The sequence below is a fragment of the Oncorhynchus gorbuscha genome, linkage group LG16 (assembly GCF_021184085.1).
Source record: "Oncorhynchus gorbuscha isolate QuinsamMale2020 ecotype Even-year linkage group LG16, OgorEven_v1.0, whole genome shotgun sequence".
Taxonomy (NCBI): domain Eukaryota; kingdom Metazoa; phylum Chordata; class Actinopteri; order Salmoniformes; family Salmonidae; genus Oncorhynchus; species Oncorhynchus gorbuscha.
Genome location: NC_060188.1, coordinates 33,589,907 through 33,612,897, shown reverse-complemented (window position 1 = coordinate 33,612,897; position 22,991 = coordinate 33,589,907). Strand labels below are relative to the sequence as shown.

The window sequence follows — 22,991 nt, the reverse complement described above, 5'->3', positions numbered from 1 at the left end:
ATTGTTTAACTTGGGTCAAACGTTTTGGGTATCCTTCCACAAGCTTCCCACAATAAGTTGGGTGAATTTTGGCCCATTCCTACTGACAGAGCTGGTGTAACTGAGTCAGGTTTGTTGGCTTCCTTGCTCGCACACGCTTTTTTCAGTTCTGCTTACAAATTTTCTATAGGATTGAGGTCAGAGCTTTGTGATGGCCACTCCAATACCTTGACTTTGTTGTCCTTAAGCCATTTTGCCACGACATAGGAAGTATGCTTGGGGTCATTGTTCATTTGGAAGACCCATTTGCGACCAAGCTTTTACTTCCTGACTGATGTCTTGAGATGTTGCTTCAATATATCCAGATGCTGCCACGCCCGTACTTCACGGTTGGGATGGTGTTCTTCGGCTTGCAAGCCTCCCCCTTTTTCCTCCAAACAATGCAATGGTCATTATGGACAAACAGTGCTATTTTTGTTTGATCAGACCAGAGGACATTTCTCCAAAAAGTACATTCTTTGTTCCCATGTGCAGTTGCAAAATGTAGTCTGGCTTTTTTATGGCGGTTTTGGAGCAGTGGGTTCTTCCTTGCTGAGCTGCCTTTCAGGTTTTGTTAATATAGGACTTGTTTTCCTGTGGATATAGATACTTTTGTACCTGTTTCCTCCAGCATTTTCACAAGATCCTTTGCTGTTGTTCTGGGATTGATTTGCACTTTTCGCACCAAAGTACGTTAATCTCTAGGAGACAAAACGTGTCTCCTTCCTGAGTGAAATGACAGCTGCGTGGTCCCATGGTGTTTATACGTGCATACTATTGTTTGTACAGATGAACATGGTACCTTCAGGCATTTGGAAATTTCTCCCAAGGATGAACCAGACTTGTGGAGGTCTACAATGTTTTTTTTTCTGAGGTCTTGGCTGATTTCTTTTGATTTTCCCATGATGTCAAGCAAAGAGGCACTGAGTTTGAAGGTAGGCCTTGAAATACATTCACAGATACACCTCCAATTGACTGTAATGACATAATTTTCTGGAATTTTCCAAGCTGTTTAAAGGCACAATCAACTTAGTGTATGTAAGCTTCTGACCCACTGGAATTGTGATACAGTGAATTATAAGTGAAATCTGTCAGTAAACAATTGTTGGAAAAGGACTTGTGTCATGCACAAAGGAGATGCCCTAACCAACTTGGAATTTTTTTTTCTCTCTCTCTCTCTCTCTCTCTCTCTCTCTCTCTCTCTCTCTCTCTCTCTCTCTCTCTCTCTCTCTCTCTCTCTCTCTCTCTCTCTCTCTCTCTCTCTCTCTCTCTCTCTCTCTCTCTCTCTCTCTCTCTCTCTCTCTCTCGGAGGACCTGACCCCTAGGACCATGGCTCAGGACTACCTGGCATTATGACTCCTTGTTGTCCCCAGTCCACCTGGCCGTGCTGCTGCTCCAGTTTCAACTGTTCTAGCTGCGGATATGGAACTCTGACCTGTTCACTGTGATTACTATTATTTGACCATGCTGGTCATTTATGAACATTTGAACATCTTGGCCATGTTCTGTTATAATCTCCACCCGGCACAGCCAAAAGAGGACTGGCCCCCCCTCATAGCCTGGTTCCTCTCTACGTTTCTTCCTAGATTTTGGCATTTCAAGGGTGTTTTTCCGAGCCACCGTGCTTCTACACCTGCATTGCTTGCTGTTTGGGGTTTTAGGCTGGGTTTCTGTACAGCACTTTGATATATCAGCTGATGTATGAAGGGCTATATAAATACATTTGATTTGATTTGATTTAGGGGTGCCCATGGAGCTGGGTATCAAAAATGTCCCGTGCGAGAGAAGCAGGTTGAGGTTTCCAGGGTTAGAGTAACGTTAGTGCAGAAGTTGTCATATGCTGAGGCAGTTAAGAGGTAGAGGAAGATGGGTCAAGGGGGAGAGATCCAAAGAGGAGGGGTGTTAGTAGTAGATCTGTACCAATACAGAGGGATAAACCAACAAGTGATATATGTTTCAGTAAGATTGGAAATATTTGGCATTTATAGTAATGGTTATCAACTGTACTGCAGGGATGGAACGTAAAGTTGCAGGAAGTAGAGGTTGTGGTGGCAGCTGCAGAGAGGTATTTGGGTGTTCGAGACTTGACATCAGAAGAGTTGTATCTCATATCTGTATTTCTTTTAACTGCACTGTCGGTTAGGAGCTCGTAAGTCAGCATTTCACTGAAAGGTCTACTGTTGTATTTGGCGCATGTGAGTAATAAAATTGGATTTGATTTATTTTGAGTTACAGCGTGTTTTAAGTGGTGGTGTCCCATCCTTTCATGCTGTTGGCCTGAAGTACGACTAAATAGATGTAAATAGGGGAGTATGGTTTTTATTATATATATTTTTGTGAGTGTAGTGTTAGATGGTAGGGTATTTGTTGTATTTTTGGTTGGTGTGGTTGTTGATTAAAAAAGAAATAAGCAAAGTATAAGAGAGTTATACTCCAGTCTAGTAGGTGGCGGTAATGCAACATGTATTGGATGCCAACCTGCCGTTAAATCTCATCAAAGAAGGTCGATTTCACTGACGCGGTCCGCTTGGAACAATAAATAGAGCGAACAAGGCTCCTTCCAATTCAAAACTCTGGGAAGACGCATGAAGAACTTCTTGCTTCAACAGTGATTGAACGGAACTCTTCTGCCCGCCTCCCGCGCAATATAACATTCCGGATTGATAACGTAATAACTACGTGAACTGTCTTAGTAAAATAATCTAAGAATCTCTAGATTTGTACCGTTAATTTTGATATAAAGTGAAAATGGAGTCTCAGGTCCGCCAGAACTATCACCACGATTGCGAAGTTGCAATCAACCGGATGATCAACATGGAGATGTTTGCCTCTTATACTTACACTTCAATGGTAAGGGGACTGTAATTGGCTACCAATAGGAACAGTTTGTTGCTTTACCTAATATTATTATGCCTGAGCCTTAATATTTTTTCTGTACGCCTAGGCAACAGCTTTGAGGTAGACGTATCATTCAAATAAAGCTCATAAATATATCCTTGGACAGAGCGTATCTCATTGACAGGTTAATTGGCAGGTTACCAAGTAGGCTTATGATTTTCCGGATCATATTGCTGTGTCAATCATGCTTAGATCCCTCGATAATATAATGAGTTATATTTGACATGTGTTTCTAAACACACTTGTTTTTCAACCCAGGCTTTCTATTTCTCCCGTGACGATGTGGCTCTGCCTGGCTTCGCGCATTTCTTCAAGGAGAACAGCGACGAGGAGCGGGAGCACGCCGACAAGCAACTCTCCTTCCAGATCAAGAGAGGTGGACGCATTTTACTCCAGGACATCAAGGTGAGCGCCTGCGCGTCGAAAAACACATACCTTGTATACTGCGCAACAAAAAGAACGTTAACATCTTGGTAGAGGGTTCTCTGGTTGAAATGGTTCTTGTCTCAGTAAGAAAGGTTCTACCTGGAACCAAGTGGCTGATCTATAATCTATGGCAAGACGTCTAAAGAACCCTTTATAGTCAATCTAGAGCCTTTTTTTTAATACTGTGAAGTTGTTTTGGATTAGTAGTCATTCATGTTAATACTGAGTTCTTTGTAAGGCAGGCCCTGTGTGGCTGCCCTGGTATTAGAGCAAGGTGACCAGAAGAGATAATGTCCTGACCGCTTAGGCCTGAACACACTGCCTCCATTCCTTCATAACCACTGAATTGGTCATTGGTCACGCGCACTGTCTACACCTGTTGTAGTCAGTGCGAGTGACCAATGACTTTGCGATGATGTGTACTTACTTGCTCAGAGTTAAAGATAAATATTTGCTAAATGGGAATGGTAACAAAGAATAACAAGGCTTTATACAAGTACTGAGACCATGTGCAGGGGTACGAGGTAGTTGAGATATAATACAGTAGGTAAGGGTTAAAAGTGACTTGGCAATGAGGATGTGTGACTGGTGTCAGTGTGTGGGGGAGGGGGGTTTGTAGACTAGTGAGTGCAAAATAAGTGGTTAAACTCTTCTACTCAGACCCCTGTTTGCCTCCAGAACAGCCTGCATTTTTTTGGGACATTCTACAAGGTGTCTGAAACATTCCACAGGGATGTTGGTCCATGCTGACACGCTGAAATCAGGCATTTGCTGCAGATGTTACGGCGATATAGTCTTGCTGTGAACAGCCCGTTCCATCTCGTCCCAAAGATTCTCTATTGGTTTGAGGTCTGGGGACTGTGCAGTGAACATAACTCGCTGTTCCAGGCAATGTTTTCCCACTCAATTGCCCGTTGGAGACACTTTAATTTTAACTTAATGTAATACATCAATACAATCACTTTAGCCTTATATAAATAATGAAACATGTTTAATTTGGTTTAAATAATGCAAAAAAAAGTTTTGGTGAATGTAAAAGTGCAATATGTGCCATGTAAAAAAGCTAATGTTTAAGTTCCTTGCTCAGAACATGAGAACATACGAAAGTTGGTGGTTCCTTTTCACTTGAGTCTTTAATATTCCCAGGTAATAAGTTTTAGGTTGTAGTTATTATGACTATTTCTTTCAACCATTTGTATTTCATATACCTTTGACTATTGGAAGGGGAACAACTACTTCAAGGTCTCAAAGCGCGTGTCACCGATTGAAACGCTATTAGCACGCACCCTGCTAACTAGCTAGCCATTTCACATCGGTTACACCAGCCTAATCTCGGAAGTTGCTAGGCTTGAAGTCACAAACCGCTCAATGCTTTAAGCACAGCGATGAGCTGCTGGCAAACGCACAAAAGTGCTGTTTGAATCACCGCTACGAGCCAGCTGCTGCCTACCACCGCTCGGTCAGACTGCTCTATCAAATGTCAAATCATAGACTTCATTTTAACATAGTAACACAGAAATGAGCCTTAGGTCATTAATATGGTCAAATCCAGATACGAACATTTCGAAAACAAAACGTTTACCGTTCTGTATTTTACCTAACGGGTGGCATCCATAAGTCTAAATATTCCTGTTACATTGCACAACCTTCAATGTTGTTAACTAATTACATAATTATGACATAACAAGTCAGATGGCCCAAACTGTAGCATGTACCCTGACTCTGCGTGCAATCAACGCAAGAGAAGTGACACAATTTCCCTAGTTTAATATTGCCTGCTAACATGCATTTATTTGAACTAAATATGCATGTTTAAAACATACATCTGTGTATTGATTTTAAGAAAGGCATTGTTTATGGTTAGGTTAATTTGTGCAACGATTGTGCTTTCTTCGCAAATGCTCTTTTGTTAAATCGTCCCCGTTTGGCAAAGTTGGCTGTCTTTGTTAGGAACAAATAGTCTTCACACAGTTCGCTAAGAGCCAGGTGGCCCAAACTGCTGCATGTGCCCTGACTGTTGCACAGAACAAAAGAGAAGTGACACAATTTCCCTAGTTAAATGAAATTCATGTTAGCAGGCAATATGAACTAATATGCAGGTTTAAAAATATATACTTGTGTATTGATTTTAAGGCACCTTTTATGGTTAGGTACACATTGGTGCGTTTGCCAAATTGGTGATTTAACGAAGTAGGCTATGATAAATTAACTTATGGCTTAGATCCTGTTAACGGGATCGATATGACAACAGCCAGTGATTGTGCAGGGCGCCAAATTCAAAACAGATCTCATAATTAAAATTCCTCAAACATACAAGTGTTTTACACCATTTTAAAGAAACGTATTAATACCACCAGTGTCCGATTTCAAAAAAGCTTTACCGAAAAAGCACACCATGCGATCGGAATTCAGCGCTCCGAAACAAAACGAGCCATACGGATCCGCCGTTTCGTGAGTCAACAAAGTCAGAAATGGCATTATAAATATTCACTTACCTTTTCTCTTCATCTGAATGGAATCCCAGTTCCACAATAAATGTTTGATTTGTTCGATGAAGTCCATTGATGTCCAAATATCTCCATTTTGTTCGCGTTTAGCCCAGTAATCCAAATTCATGAGGCATGACCAGGCAAAGTCATAAAGTTCCGTTACAGTCCGTAGAAACATGTCAAACGATCTATAGAATCAATCTTTAGGATGTTTTTATCATCAATCTTCAATAATGTTCCAACTGGAGAATTCCTTTGTCTTCAGAAATGCAATGGGCTGCAAGCTAACTCTCACGTGACCGCGTGTGACCAGCTCATGCCACTCTGGCAGACCTGACTCATTCAGCTCCCATTCCCCGTCCTTCACAGTAGAAGCATCAAACAAGGTTCTGAAGACTGTTGACATCTAGTGGAAGCCTTAAGAAGTGCATTATGACCCCGTAGACACTGTATATTAGATAGGCTATGAGTTGAAAAACTACAAAGCTCAGACTTCCTACTTCCTGGTTGGATTTTTTTCCTCAGCTTTTTGCCTGCCATAAGAGTCCTGTTATACTCAGACATCATTCAAACAGTTTTAGAAACTTCTGTGTTTCCTATCCAAATTTACTAATAATGTTAGCAACTGGGCCTGAGTAGCAAGCAGTTTAATCCGGGAACCTTAATCATCCAAGCTACTCAATACTGCCATAAGACGTTAAAAGGCACCACGTTGATTATATGCAACGCAGGACAAGCTAGATAATCTAGTAATAACTACACATGGTTGGTTGTTTTTTTTATAAGATTGGTTTAATGCTAGCTAGCTCCTTGCTGCATTCTCATAACAGGTAGTCAGCCTGCCACGCAGTCTCCTTGTGGAGTGCAATGTAATCGGCCGTGATCGGTGTCCAAAAATGCCGATTACCGATTGCTGTGACATCTTAACTCTGCCGTTCCGATTAATCGGTCGACCTCTAGATAGGAGTGGAACCCGGTGTGGTCGTCTGCTGTAATAGCCCATCCGTGAGTAGGACCGCCGAGTTGTGTGTTCTGAGCTGGGGTTCTGGAAACCTTTGGCGTCGCAAGCGCCATTCTCTATCGACTGAGCCACACCGGACCCATGATGTGCTTCATAAACTCCAGCTTATGTGGTTGTTAAAATGACTAAATCTTGATCTTTCTGCATTGGTTCCAGTTTGTCAGATATACTGATTGAACTGACTTTGAATTATGTATAGAAACATCTGCTAGTAGTCCCTAACCCTTCTGTGTTCACTGTCCTGTGTAGAAACCAGAACGTGATGAGTGGGGCAATGGGCTGGAGGCCATGCAGTGTGCTCTGCAGTTGGAGAAGAATGTGAACCAGGCCCTGCTGGACCTGCACAAGATTGCCTCTGACAAGGTTGACCCCATGTAAGTAATATCATTACATAGAATACAGGTACTGTCCCAGGAGCTGATCAGGTTGTTGTACCTCTGCTAACTAATTACACAGGATTGTGTGACCTGCCTCTTTAGACGCATGAATGCCACTTTACACACACGATGCAGCTCGTGCAGGAGTTACACAGCTGTAAACACCTCATTATCTGCACTTATGCCATTACCACCAGGCTCTTGTGTGTTACTGTATCTACAATAGTCTGTAGTCATTCTCTTTTCTGACCTGTTTTCCCTCTTTAGCTGTGTCACTTCCTGGAGACCCATTACCTGAATGAGCAGGTGGAGGCCATTAAGAAGCTGGGAGACTACATCACAAACCTCACCAAGATGGATGCTGTCAACAACAAATCAAATCAAAATCAAATCAAATTTATTTATATAGCCCTTCGTACATCAGCTGATATCTCAAAGTGCTGTACAGAAACCCAGCCTAAAACCCCGAACAGCAAACAATGCAGGTGTAAAAGCACGGTGGCTAGGAAAAACTCCCTAGAAAGGCCAAAACCTAGGAAGAAACCTAGAGGAACCGGGCTATGTGGGGTGGCCAGTCCTCTTCTGGCTGTGCCGGGTAGAGATTATAACAGAACATGACCAAGATGTTCAAATGTTCATAAATGACCAGCATGGTCAAATAATAATAAGGCAGAACAGTTGAAACTGGAGCAGCAGCACAGTCAGATGGACTGGGGACAGCAAGGAGCCATCATGTCAGGTAGTCCTGGGGCACGGTCCTAGGGCTCAGGTCCTCCGAGAGAGAGAAAGAAAGAGAGAATTAGAGAGAGCATATGTGGGGTGGCCAGTCCTCTTCTGGCTGTGCCGGGTGGAGATTATAACAGAACATGGCCAAGATGTTCAAATATTCATAAATGACCAGCATGGTCATATAATAGTAAGGCAGAACAGTTGAAACTGGAGCAGCAGCATGGCCAGGTGGACTGGGGACAGCAAGGAGTCATAATGTCAGGTAGTCCTGGGGCATGGTCCTAGGGCTCAGGTCCTCCGAGAGAGAGAAAGAAAGAAGGAGAGAATTAGAGAACGCACACTTGGACTCACACAGGACACCGAATAGGACAGGAGAGGTACTCCAGATATAACAAACTGACCCTAGCCCCCGACACAAACTACTGCAGCATAAATACTGGAGGCTGAGACAGCAAGGGCGGTTCGTTGCTCCAGAGCCTTTCCGTTCACCTTCCCACTCCTGGGCCAGACTACACTCAATCATATGACCCACTGAAGAGATGAGTCTTCAGTAAAGACTTAAAGGTTGAGACCGAGTTTGCGTCTCTGACATGGGTAGGCAGACCGTTCCATAAAAAAGAAGCTCTATAGGAGAAAGCCCTGCCTCCAGCTGTTTGCTTAGAAATTCTAGGGACAATTAGGAGGCCTGCGTCTTGTGACCGTAGCATACGTGTAGGTTTGTACGGCAGGACAAAATCAGAGAGATAGGTAGGAGCAAGCCCATGTAATGCTTTGTAGGTTAGCAGTAAAACCTTGAAATCAGCCCTTGCTTTGACAGGAAGCCAGTGTAGAGGCTAGCACTGGAGTAATATGATCAAATTTGGGGGTTCTAGTCAGGATTCTAGCAGCCGTATTTAGCACTAACTTAAGTTTATTTAGTGCTTTATCCGGGTAGCCGGAAAGTAGAGCATTGCAGTAGTCTAACCTAGAAGTGACAAAAGCATGGATTAATTTTTCTGCATCATTAGAACAGAAAGTTTGATTTTTGCAAGATTACGTAGATGGAAAAAGCTGTCCTCGAAATGGTCTTGATATGTTCTTCAAAAGAGAGATCATGGTCCAGAGTAACGCCGAGGTCCTTCACAGTTTTATTTGAGACGACTGTACAACCATTAAGATTAATTGTCGGCCATTCCGATTAATCGGTCGACCTCTAGATAGGAGTGGAACCCGGTGTGGTCGTCTGCTGCAATAGCCCATCCGTGAGTAGGATCGCTGAGTTGTGTGTTCTGAGCTGGGGTTCTGGAAACCAATTTGTAGCTTGTCAGCTCAGGGATTCGATCTTCCAACATTTCAGTTACTAGTCCAACACTAACCACTAGGCTACGCTGCAGCCCCACGCGGCATACAGATTTCCCTCGAGGCTGTCTAATAACCTTTTGAGATGCAGAGTTAAGGTCTACATTGACTGTAGTTACCCATTTCACTTTTATGGGTAGAGTTGACAGTTGGGCCCTTAATTGACATTGTATCTGTCACATTTCTTGTAATAGTGCCCTGTGGTGAGAGAGAGGTAACATCCTTTATAAAACCTCATGTTGAACTTATCCTATTGTTATGACCCTCAGCCACTAGTTGGTTGGTCTACAATTGTTAGTATTTATCACTGGTATGAAGATGCTCAGTAAGACCGAGCAAACAACCTGAATAGACTGAAACATCATTACTACAGGTCAACACTTAAGAAAACAAACTTTAGAGATCTTTTTTATTGTTTTACAAGATGCCTTGCCTCCAAAATACAGTAGTGTTGTCAACAAAAACATCAATGTCACAGCAGTGTTGCACTGCACCAGTTTAACACTCTCCCCTCCCTATAAATGTAAAGCCAGTAGGATCTATCAGAGAAGCCAGCAAACTAACTGAATAATCACAATAGAAATCCTAATGCCTCTCGTTCACCATAAAGGGCTTATTGGAGCTGTCATATGGTTGCAAAGCTACTGGTAATTTACCAAAATTACTGAAGTCTTCTGTAATTAACAGGCAGTCTAACTTTGGTAATTTATACTTTAACTGAACATATTTATATTTTTCATGTGTCCATCTAGTACATGGGTTTCTAGTGGATAGACCAGGTGGTTGAAGGGGAAAATAGCCTAATTAAATGTGTTTGATCAACAATGGCATTTTCAATCATTCTGCCACTCATCCATTTTTCTTTACACAACTGCCACCAACATTTACAACCATGAAATACTGACATGGTAAAATAATTGAGTACATTTTTTTAAAGGTAATGGTTTTCACTAAGTTGATGGTTTATATTTAGGGTAATGTTTATCTAAAAGTACATTTTATATGTGAAAGCTCCATGGAGGGCCTGAGATTTGTGAGAATCTGAAGTACCTGAAAAGGCCACTGGAAGGCACCTGGCTAAACGACATGTTCCTTGACATTTACAAATATTTGTGTTACGGATCCCAATTACCTGCTGTCAAGGCAGCAGCTACTCTTCCTGGGGTCCAGCGAAATAAAGGCAGTTCTATACATTACAAACCAGATGTCGCCACACGTGTTTGCCCTCAGGCCACTACTCTACCACATATCGACAACACAAAATAAATGTGCGTGTCTATAGTGCATATGTGTCTCTTCACACTCCCCGCTGTCCAGCAAGTTGTATCTAACTATTTTAAAATCTAATTTACTGTTTGCATGACATGATGTGGAATAGTAGCCATGTCATGTCTCTCTGTAGTACTGTGCACCTCCCATAGTCTGTTCTGGACTTGGGGACTGTGATGAGACCTGGAGACATGTGGGGTATGCATTGGTGTCTGAGTTGTGTGCTAGTAGTTTAAACTGACAGCTCGGTGCATTCAATATGTCAATAATTCTCACAAATACAAGTAGTGATGAAGTAAATCTCTACTTTGAGCCATGAGAGATTGACATGTATAATGTTACCTCTCTGTGTACATTTAAGGGTGAGTCGTGCTGCCCAGTTCTTGGCCAATTGTGTCAATTTTAGGTCCCCAATACAATGCCTTTAGTTTTTGAAATTCATGTATTTAGGACCAACTTATTTCTTGCCACCCATTCTGAAACTGACTGCAGCTCTTAAGGTTTGCAGTGATTACACCTGCTGTGGTAGCTGATGTATATAGTGTTGAGTCATCAGCATACATAGACACACAGGCTTCACTCAGCGCCAGTGGCAAGTCATTAGTAAAGATAGAAACAATAAGGGGCCTAGAAAGCTGCTCTGGGGAATGCCTGACTCTACCTAGATTATGTTGGAGAGGATTCCATTAAAGAACACCCTCTGTGTTCTGTTAGACAGGTAACTCTACATCGACAATATAGCAGGGGATGTAAAGCCATAACACTTATGCTTTTTCCAGCAGCAGATTATGATCAATAATGTCAAAAGCTGCAGAGATGTGTTTAAAACGTGTTTTTCTTTAAATAATTTAACTCGGCAAGTCAATTACAAACAACTTCTTCTTTACAATGATGGCCGACACTGGGTCTGTTGTGGGTCACCCTATGCTTATTAGTAATTTCATAAATGTGTCAAGTGCAGCATCTGGTTGCTCCTCATTACACACCACAGAACAGCAAATATTCTTCACATCTTCAACATAGGAATCCATACCTTTGCAACCCTAAGCTGTCATTTTTGACTGAGACTGTAAAAGCATGCTTTAAGCCATGTACATTTGTTGATCATTGCTAATCAAACAATGGTTTGCACTTAGTCCCACTATCTTTTGTTTTTCAACAGGACAATGACCCAACACACCTCCAGGCTATGTAAGGGCTATTTGACCAAGTAGAGTGATGAAGTGGTGCAGATGACCTGGCCTCCACAATCACCCAACCTCAACCCCAAAATCAGATAAAGCAACACCTCACGACACAATGCCTCTCCCATATTTGACCTCTATATTTTGTGTGTATGCATTGATATGTAAGCTATGTGTGTCTTTTAAAAAATGTATGTAGTTGTGTCCTTGAGGTGTTCTTGTCTATTGATGTTGTGTATTATGTTATGCTTCATGTTTTGTGTGGACCCCAGGAAGAGTAGCTGCTGCATTTGAAACAGCGAATGGGGATCCTAATAAAATACCAAATTGAGATTGTTTGGGATGAGTTGGACTGCAGAGTGAAGGAAAAGCAGCCAACAAGTGCTCAGCATATGTGGGAACTCCTTCAAGACTGTTGGAAAAGCATTCCAGGTGAAGCTGGCTGATAGAATGCCAAGAGTGTGCAAAGTTGACATCAAGGCAAAGCGTGGTTACGATGAAGAATCTAAAATCTATTTTAAATATATCACTTTTTTGGTTACTACATGATTCCATATGTATTATTTCATAGTTTTGATGTTTTCACTATTATTCCACAATGTGCTAAATAGTACAAATAAAGAAACACAATTGAATGAATAGGTGTGTCCAAACTTTCGACTTGTACTGTATATGCTGCAATAGTCTATGTGTGGGGGGACTGGTGTAATTCTCCTGTCTTATCTGTATGCTCTCTCCTCCCCTCCCCCCGTCCCGGAGGACCTGAGCCCAACGCCCATGCATCAGAACTACCTGGCCTGAAGACTCCCCAGTCCACCTGGTTGTGCTGCTGCTCTAGTTTCTGCTGTTCTGCCTGCAGCTATGGAACCCTGACCTGTTCACCAGACATGTTACCTTATACTGCTGTTTCGTTTCTCCTCTGTCTCTATCGGCCTCTCAACCTCTGAATGCTGGGCTATGAAAAGTCAACTGAGATTTACTCCTGAGGTGCTGACCTGTTGCGTCCTCTATAACCACTGTGATTATTATGTGACCCTGCTGGTCACCTATGAACGTCTGAACATCTTGAAGAACGATCTGGCCTTAATGGTCATATACAGTGCATTCAGAAAGTATTCAGACCCCTTGACCTTTTTCCACATTTTGTTAAAGAAGTTAAAGCCTTATTCTAAAATAGATTAATAGTTTTCCCCCCTCATCAGTCTACACACAATACCCCATAATGACAAAGTAAAAACAGGTTTTTAGACATTCTTGCTCATTTATAATGATTTTTTAAAAAATTAATGGAAATATTACATTTACATAAGTATTCAGACCCTTTACTCAGTACTTTGTTGAAGAACCTTTGCAGCGATTACAGTCTCGAGTGTTCTTGGGTATGATGCTAAAAGCTTGGCATACCTGTATTTGGGGAGTTTCTCCCATTCTTCTGTGCAGATCCTCTCAAGCTCTGTCAGGTTGGATGGGGAGCGTCGCTACAGAGCTATTTTCAGTTCTCCCCAGAGATGTTCGATCAGGGTAATGTCCGGCTGGGTCTGGCTGGGTCACTCAATGACATTCAGAGACTTGTCTCGAAGCCACTCCTGCGTTGCCTTGGCTGTGTGCTTAGGGTCGTTGTCCTGTTGGAAGTTGTACCTTCACCCCAGTCTGAGGTCCTGAGCACTCTGGAGAAGGTTTTCATCAAGGATCTCTCTGTACTTTTCTCTGATCATCTTTCCCTCGATCCTCACTAGTCTCCCAGTCCCTGCCACTGAAAAACATCCCCACAGCATGATGCTGCATCTGTCACGCTTAGTCTTAGTATTTTGTGTTTTCTTTAATTATTTGTTCAGGTCAGGGTGTGACATGGGTTTATTGTGTTGTCGTATTGTTTTAGTAGGCATTGGGATTGTGGTTGATTAGGGGTGTGTCAGGCATAGGCTTTTTGTATATTTATAAGTTATTTCATGTATCGCTATTATACATTAAAGAACATGAGTAACCACCACGCTGCATTTTGGTCCGACTCTCCTTCAACAGACGAACGGCGTTACAGAATCACCCACCACACACGGACCGAGCGGCGTGGTAACAGGCAGCGACAGCAGGAGCAGCGAAAGGAGGATGAATTGTTCGGAGAAGGACCCTGGGATCAGCCGGGAGAATATCGCCGCCCCAAAGAAGAACTAGAGGCGGCGAGAGCTGAGAGACGCTGGTATGAGGAGAAACAACAGCGGCAGCAGGAGCTACAATATCGGGACTACACTACTTGGGAAGGAAATAAAAAGGTGGGCGGTCGACCCAGGGAGAGTACCGGAGCCCGCCTGGGATTCGCTGGAGCAGTGCGAAGAGGGTTATAGGAGAATGGAGTTGGACAGACAATCACGACGGCGCAGAAGAAAGCCTGTGAGTCAGCCCCAAGAATGTATTGGGCGGGGGGGCTCAGGGAGAGAGTGGCAGAGTCAGGAGATAGACCTGAGCCAACTCTCCTTGTAAATCGTGAGGAGCCAAGGAGGAGACCAGAACCAGAGCCGGTGTTAGAGGTGAGCGAAGCAGAGACTGTGAAGGAGTTAATGGGGATAGTGGAGGAGAGAGTAATGAGGGAGTTGCTAGCTTGGTGCTTTAGGTACAAGATTCGTCCGACGGAGCGTGTCGGGGATTTGATGGCACCTGGGTCAGCGCTCCATACTCGTCCTGAGGTGCGTGTTAGTCGGCTGGTGAAAATTGTGCCAGCCTCACGCACAAGGCCTCCTGTGTACCTATCTAGCCTCGCACATCCTGTGCCAGCCCTGCTCTCAGGCTCTCCAGTACACCTTCACGGTCCGGTCCATCCTGTGCCACCTTCACGCACCAGTCCTCCTGTGGCAGCTCCCCGCACCAGGCTTCCTGTGCGTGTTCTCGATCCAGTACCACCAGTTCCAGCACCACGCACCAGGCCTTCAGTGCGCCTCGCCTGTTCAGCACAGCCAGAGCCATCCTTCTCTCCTGCACTGCCGGAGCCTCCCGCCTGTTCAGCGCAGCCAGAGCCTTCCTTCTCTACAGCGCTGCCGGAGCCTCCTGCCTGTTCAGGGCAGCCTGAGCTGCCAGACTGCATGGAGCAGCATGAGCTGCCAGTCTGCATGGAGCAGCCAGAGCTGTCAGTCTGCATGGAGCAGCCAGAGCTGTCAGTCTGCATGGAGCAGCCAGAGCTGTCAGTCTGCATGGAGCAGCCTGAGCTGTCAGTCTGCATGGAGCAGCCAGAGCTGCCAGTCTGCATGGAGCAGCCAGAGCTGCCAGTCTGCATGGAGCAGCCAGAGCTGCCAGTCTGCATGGGGCAGCCAGAGCTGCCAGTCTGCATGGAGCAGCCAGAGCTGCCAGTCTGCATGAAGCAGCCAGAGCTGCCAGTCTGCATGGAGCAGCCAGAGCTGCCAGTCTGCATGAAGCAGCCAGAGCTGCCAGTCTGCATGGAGCAGCCAGAGCTGTCAATCTGCATGGAGCAGCCAGAGCAGCTAGATCCGCCAGTCAGCTATGATCTTCCAGATCTGCCAGTCAACCAGACTCTTCCAGATCCGCCAGCCAGCCAGAATCTGCCGGAGCCTACTACCTGCCTGAGCTTCATCTCAGTGCTGGGCTTCCCCTCAGTACTGGGCTTCCCCTCAGTACTGGGCTTCCCCTCAGTCCCGAGCTTCCCCTCAGTCCCGAGCTTCCCCTCAGTCCCGAGCTGCCTCAGTCCCGAGCTGCCCCTCAGTCCCGAGCTGCCCCTCAGTCCCGAGCTGCCCTTCAGTCCCGATCTCCCCCTCAGTCACGAGCTGCCCCTCAGTCCAGTGGGGTTCTGGGTGAGGACTATTAGGCCATGGTCGGCGGCGAGGGTGGATTATCCCAGGACGCAAAGGGGAGGAACTATGACATTAATGGAGTGGGGTCCACGTCCCGAGCCGGAGCCGCCACCATGGACAGACGCCCACCCGAACCATCCCTATGGTTTTGAGGTGCGTCCGGGGGGGGGGGGGGGGGGGGTTCTGTCACGCCTTGGTCTTAGTATTTTGTGTTTTCTTTAATTATTTGTTCAGGCCAGGGTGTGACATGGGTTTATTGTGTTGTCGTATTGGGGTTTTTGTAGGCATTGGGATTGTGGTTGATTAGGGGTGTGTCTAGCATAGGCTTGGCTGCCTGAGGCGGTTCTCAATCAGAGTCAGGTGATTCTCGTTGTCTCTGATTGGGAACCATATTTAGGTAGCCTGGGTTTCACTGTGTATTTTGTGGGTGATTGTTCCTGTCTCTGTGTAGTTGTTCACCAGACAGGCTGTATAGGTTTTCACGGTCCTTTTGTTGTTTTTTGTATATTTATAAGTTATTTCATGTATCGCTATTCTACATTAAAGAACATGAGTAACCACCACGCTGCATTTTGGTCCGACTCTCCTTCAACAGACGAACGCCGTTACAGCATCACCATAATTCACCGTAGGGTTGATGTCGGGTTTCCTCCAGACATGACGCTTGGCATTCAATCCAAAGAGTTCAGTCTTGGTTTCATTAGACCAGATAATCTTTTTTCTCGTGGTCTGAGAGTCTTTAGATGCATTTTGCCAAAATCTAAGCGGGTTGTCATGTGACTTTTACGGAGGAGTGTCTTCCGTCTGGCCACTCTACCATAAAGTTCTGATTGGTGGAGTGCTGCAGAGATGGTTGTCCTTCTGGAAGGTTCCCCATCTACACAGAGGAACTCTAGAGCTCTGTCAGGGTGACCGTTGGGTTCTTGGTCACCTCCCGGACCAAGGCCCTTCTCCTCCAATAGCTCAGTTTGGCTGGGCGGCCAGCTCTAGGAAGAGTCTTAGTGGTTCCAAACTTGTTCCATTCATGAATGATGGAAGCCACTGTGTTCTTGGGGACCATCAATGCTGCAGACATTTTTCTGTGATCTGTGCCGAGACAAAATCCTGTCTTGGAGCTCTATGAACAATTCCTTGGACCTCATGGCTTGTTTGTTTTTTTGCTCTGACATGCACTGGCAACTGTGGGACCTTTAATATACAGTTGTGTGCCTTTCCAAATCATGTCCAATCAATTGAATGTACCACACGTGGACTCCAATCAAGTTGTAGAAATGTCTCAAGGATGATCAATGGTAACAGGATGCGCGTGAGTCTCATAGCAAAGGGTCTGAATACTTATGTAATAAGGTATATCTCGTTTTTGCAAACATTTCTAAAAACCTGTTTTCACTTTGTCATTAGGTCCTTTGGGTGTAGATTTATGAGGGGGGAAATAATTATATTCATTTTAGAATAAGGTTGTAACGTAATAAAATGTGGAAAAAGTCAAGGGGTCTGAAATCTTTCCGAATGCACTGTATCATACTAAATGGCGGGATTCAAACTGACATCCCAAATCCTAAAAATGTCCCCTGGTGCCCTTGTGCGCAGTCATTTCACAACATTTCTTAATATAATCAGGGGAGAAACACACCAAGAAAGCAGCTTTGATGGTCACTGTTAAGAGGAAGATCCCAGCTTTCCATTCCTCCTACATTTATTTCTGCTTTTAAAAATAAGTGAACTGCACCATTTTAAAACCAGAGTTTTTAGAAACAGCTTGGTTTAGACATTACAGGGGGTATACACAAATCAAATCAAATCAAATTTTATTTGTCACATACACATGGTTAGCAGATGTTAATGCGAGTGTAGCGAAATGCTTGTGCTTCTAGTTCCGACAATGCAGTGATAACCAACAAGTAATCTAACTAACAATTCCAAAACTACTGTCTTATACACAGTGTAAGGGGATAAGGAACATGTACATAAGGATATATGAATGAGTGATGGTACAGAGCAGCATACAGTAGATGGTATCGAGTACAGTATATACATATGAGATGAGTGTGTAGACAAAGTAAACAAAGTGGCATAGTTAAAGTGGCTAGTGATACATGTGTTACATAAGGATGCAGTCGATGATGTAGAGTACAGTATATACATATGCATATGAGATGAATAATGTAGGGTAAGTAACATTATATAAGGTAGCATTGTTTAAAGTGGCTAGTGATATATTTACATCATTTCCCATCAATTCCCATTATTAAAATGGCTGGAGTTGGGTCAGTGTCAATGACAGTGTGTTGGCAGCAGCCACTCAATGTTAGTGGTGGCTGTTTAACAGTCTGATGGCTTTGAGATAGAAGCTGTTTTTCAGTCTCTCGGTCCCAGCTTTGATGCACCTGTACTGACCTCGCCTTCTGGATGATAGCGGGGTGAACAGGCAGTGGTTCGGGTGGTTGATGTCCTTGATGATCTTTATGGCCTTCCTGTAACAACGGGTGGTGTAGGTGTCCTGGAGGGCAGGTAGTTTGCCCCCGGTGATGCGTTGTGCAGTCCTCACTACCCTCTGGAGAGCCTTACGGTTGAGGGCGGAGCAGTTGCCGTACCAGGCGGTGATACAGCCCGCCAGGATGCTCTCGATTGTGCATCTGTAAAAGTTTGTGAGTGCTTTTGGTGACAAGCCGAATTTCTTCAGCCTCCTGAGGTTGAATAGGCGCTGCTGCGCATTCTTCACGACGCTGTCAGTGTGAGTGGACCAATTCAGTTTGTCTGTGATGTGTATGCCGAGGAACTTAAAACTAGCTACCCTCTCCACTACTGTTCCATCGATGTGGATAGGGGGTGTTCCCTCTGCTGTTTCCTGAAGTCCACAATCATCTCCTTAGTTTTGTTGACGTTGAGTGTGAGGTTATTTTCCTGACACCACACTCCGAAGGCCCTCACCTCCTCCCTGTAGGCCGTCTCGTCGTTGTTGGTAATCAAGCCTACCACTGTTGTGTCGTCCGCAAATTTGATGATTGAGTTGGAGGCGTGCGTGGCCACGCAGTCGTGGGTGAACAGGGAGTACAGGAGAGGGCTCAGAATGCACCCTTGTGGGGCCCCCGTGTTGAGGATCAGCGGGGAGGAGATGTTGTTGCCTACCCTCACCACCTGGGGGCGGCCCGTCAGGAAGTCCAGTACCCAGTTGCACAGGGCGGGGTCGAGACCCAGGGTCTCGAGCTTGATGACGAGCTTGGAGGGTACTATGGTGTTGAATGCCGAGCTGTAGTCGATGAACAGCATTCTCACATAGGTATTCCTCTTGTCCAGGTGGGTTAGGGCAGTGTGCAGTGTGGTTGAGATTGCATCGTCTGTGGACCTATTTGGGCGGTAAGCAAATTGGAGTGGGTCTAGGGTGTCAGGTAGGTTGGAGGTGATATGGTCCTTGACTAGTCTCTCAAAGCACTTCATGATGACGGAAGTGAGTGCTACGGGGCGGTAGTCGTTTAGCTCAGTTACCTTAGCTTTCTTGGGAACAGGAACAATGGTGGCCCTCTTGAAGCATGTGGGAACAGCAGACTTGTATAGGGATTGATTGAATATGTCCGTAAACACACCGGCCAGCTGGTCTGCGCATGCTCTGAGGGCGCGGCTGGGGATGCCGTCTGGGCCTGCAGCCTTGCGAGGGTTAACACGTTTAAATGTCTTACTCACCTCGGCTGCAGTGAAGGAGAGACCGCATGTTTCCGTTGCAGGCCGTGTCAGTGGCACTGTATTGTCCTCAAAGCGGGCAAAAAAGTTATTTAGTCTGCCTGGGAGCAAGACATTCTGGTCCGTGACTGGGCTGGATTTCATCTTGTAGTCCGTGATTGACTGTAGACCCTGCCACATGCCTCTTGTGTCTGAGCCATTGAATTGAGATTCCACTTTGTCTCTGTACTGACGCTTAGCTTGTTTAATAGCCTTGCGGAGGGAATAACTGCACTGTTTGTATTAAGTCATGTTGCCAGACACTGATTAAAAGCAGTGGTTGCCCAGTTTCACGCGAATGCTGCCATCAATCCACGGTTTCTGGTTAGGGAATGTTTTTATCGTTGCTATGGGAACGACATCTTCGACGCACGTTCTAATGAACTCGCACACCGAATCAGCGTATTCGTCAATATTCCCATCTGACGCAATACGAAACATGTCCCAGTCCACGTGATGGAAGCAGTCTTGGAGTGTAGAGTCAGCTTGGTCTGACCAGCGTTGGACAGACCTCAGCGTGGGAGCCTCTTGTTTTAATTTCTGCCTGTAGGCAGGGATCAGCAAAATGGAGTCGTGGTCAGCTTTTCCGAAAGGGGGGCGGGGCAGGGCCTTATATGCGTCGCGCAAGTTAGAGTAACAATGATCCAAGGTTTTACCACCCCTGGTTGCGCAATCGATATGCTGATAAAATTTAGGGAGTCTTGTTTTCAGATTGGCTTTGTTAAAATCCCCAGCTACAATGAATGCAGCCTCCGGATAAATGTTTTCCAGTTTGCAAAGAGTTAAATAAAGTTCGTTCAGAGCCATCGATGTGTCTGCTTGGGGGGGGGTATATACGGCTGTGATTATAATCGAAGAGCATTCTCTTGGAAGATAATGCGGTCTACATTTGATTGTGAGGAATTCTAAATCAGGTGAACAGAAGGATTTGAGTTCCTGTATGTTTCCTTCATCACACCATGTCCCGTTAGTCATGAGGCATACGCCCCCGCCACTCTTCTTACCAGAGAGATGTTTGTTTCTGTCGGCGCGATGCGTGGAGAAACCCGTTGGCTGCACCGCCCTGGATAGCGTCTTCACAGTAAGCCATGTTTCCGTAAAGCAGAGAACGTTGCAGTTTCTGATGTCCCTCTGGAATGCCACCCTTGCTCGGATTTCATCAACCTTGTTGTCGAGAGACTGGACATTGGCAAGAAGAATACTGGGAAGTGGTGCGCGATGTGCCCTTTTTCGAGTCTGACCAGAACACCGCCGCGTTTCCCTCTTTTTCGGAGTCGTTTCCTTGGGTCGCTGCATGCGATCCATTCCGTTGTCCTGTTTGTAAGGCAGAACACAGGATCCGCGTCGCGGAAAACATATTCTTGGTCGTACTGATGGTGAGTTGACGCTGATCTTATATTCAGTAGTTCTTCTCGACTGTATGTAATGAAACCTAAGATGACCTGGGGTACTAATGTAAGAAATAACACGTAAAAAAACAAAAAACTGCATAGTTTCCTAGGAACGCGAAGCGAGGCGGCCATCTCAGTCGGCGCCGGAAGTACAGCATATACAGCAATGCATCGCTAAGCCATGCTAGCATCGCCCAGAGTGGCTTGCCAAGTGTTTGTTAGCAAGCTAACACAGGCTAGGTATCAACAGCCAATCCAGTAGGAGTTGGAAACTACAGTGAGCTTCTATTGGTCAATCGTGCCATGATCTTGCAGAGTATTAGCATAAACTGCATGGTTGCGTCAAGTAAAACGGAACAATGGGCAGCATTGAATTCAATGGACACGGTAAAGTGCTGAATAAACAAATGAAAAATGGTAATTTCCCCCAGAGGGCTAAATGTATTTTATTTTAATTTAATTTATTTATCTTGGCAAGTCAGTTAAGAACAAATTCTTTATTTACAATGACGGCCTACCAAAAGGCAAAAGACCTTTCACGACAAGAGAGACAACACAACACTACATAAAGAGAGACCTAAGACAACAACATAGCATCGTAGGCAGTAACATGAGTCCGCTGTAACAGATAGGCCTAGATTATTCAGTTTTTATACATTCTTGGCTGAGTACCAGTGGAAAATTTGGGACAGTCAAGTCACCAAAGGGGTGCACATTTTTGTTTTTGCCCTAGCACTAGACAGCTGATTCAAATTATCAACTCATCAAAAGGCTTTGATGATTTGAATCATTTGTGTAGTGCTTGTGGAAAAAAATAAAATCTGCACCCCTTTGGGTCCCCAGGACCAGGTTTGAGAACCACTGATCTAGCTAATGATTAGCACACTGGGGTAAATGTAGATGGGCAACCCCATGCAACAGGTTATCATGCTTATTGCTAAATAACACACCTGCCGGATAATATGGAATGATATGGTATTGAGATCATTTCTACAAAGTAAAATTATATTTTAGATGGTGTCAGCATAATTTTATTTTCACTCATTTTGGAGAAATAAAATTAGTCTAAAAAGTCCAAAGTAATTAGCCACTCTGTTTCCAGGTTAGACCAACACAATACTTTTATTCATAACAGAATCTTCAGATGGGTCCCATTATGCCTGGCGAAAACCAAACACTGCATTGCACAGTAAGAACATCATACCAATGGTCAAGCATAGTGGTGGTAGTGTGATGGGCTGGAGATGCTTTGATGCTTCAGGACCTTGATGACTTGCCTTAAACAGAAGGAACCATGAATTCCGCTCTGTATCAGAGAGTTCTACAGCAGAATGTCAGGCCATCCGTCTGTAAGCTGAAGCTGAAGCTCAGCTAGGTCATGCAGCAAGACAATGATCCAAAACACACAATCAAGTCTACATGGAAATGGTTAAAAAAAACAATACATTTTACGTTTTTGGAATGGCCTAGTCAAAGTCCAGACCTAATCCCAATTTAGGTGTAGTGGCCGGACTTGAAATGAGCTTGAAATCCAAACAAATTACACTGAGTTAAAGAAGTTCTGCATGCAAGAGTGGGACAGAATTCCTCCACAGCAATATGAGAGACTGATCAACAACTACATGAAGCATTTGGTTGCAGTCACTGCAGCTGAAGGTGGCAATACCCGTTATTGAGTGTAAGGGGGCAATTAATTTTTCACACAGGGGAATTGGGTGTTGTGTAACTTGGCTAATTCAATAAATAAATGAGTATCCATTTTTTTGTGATTTGTAAACTCATCTAATATTAGGTTTTGGTTGAAGATCTGATAACATGCAGTTACAAAAACATGCAAACATAGAGAAAATCATTAAGGGGGAATTTATTTGTACTTTTTTTTACGGCACTGTATATATATATACATTGAGTGTATAAAACATTAAGAACAACTTCCTAATATTGAGTTGCAAACTCCCCTTATTTCCTCAGAACATCCTCAATTCGTTGGGGGCAAGGACTCAATCTACAGGGTGTCGACAGCGTTCTACGGGGATGCTGGTTCATGTTGACTCCAATGCTTCCCACAGTTGTGTTAAATTGGCTGGATGCCCCTATGTGAGGTGGATCATTCTTGATACACACAGGAAATTATTGAGTGTGAAAAACCAAGGGGTTTGGTGGTGATTTTCTAAACTGTTAGTTAGACCTACAGTTTAAAGTAATATTGAAAACTATTGTTAGTTGAGTTGTGATTGGGGTATATTGGCCAAATGATCAGGAAAGTTGTTGGTGTGTTTTCCTTCCATCATTCATCAAAAACAATCATATTACAGCCATTTGTTTAAAATGCTGTCA

The 22,991-nt window shown here is 44.4% G+C and overlaps 1 protein-coding gene across 1 annotated transcript in view; it reads left to right on the top strand.

Moving 5' to 3' along the window:
- Positions 1 to 2,581: 2,581 nt before the first annotated feature.
- LOC123999559 (ferritin, middle subunit-like) overlaps positions 2,582 to 22,991 on the top strand; it is a 38,463-nt gene continuing 18,053 nt past the window's right edge. The window contains exons 1-4 of the mRNA XM_046305449.1: positions 2,582 to 2,868; positions 3,175 to 3,321; positions 7,102 to 7,226; positions 7,497 to 7,603. Of these exons, the coding sequence (XP_046161405.1) occupies positions 2,767 to 2,868; positions 3,175 to 3,321; positions 7,102 to 7,226; positions 7,497 to 7,527 (405 nt within the window). The 5' untranslated portion in view covers positions 2,582 to 2,766 and the 3' untranslated portion in view covers positions 7,528 to 7,603. The remainder of the gene's footprint in view (positions 2,869 to 3,174; positions 3,322 to 7,101; positions 7,227 to 7,496; positions 7,604 to 22,991) is intronic.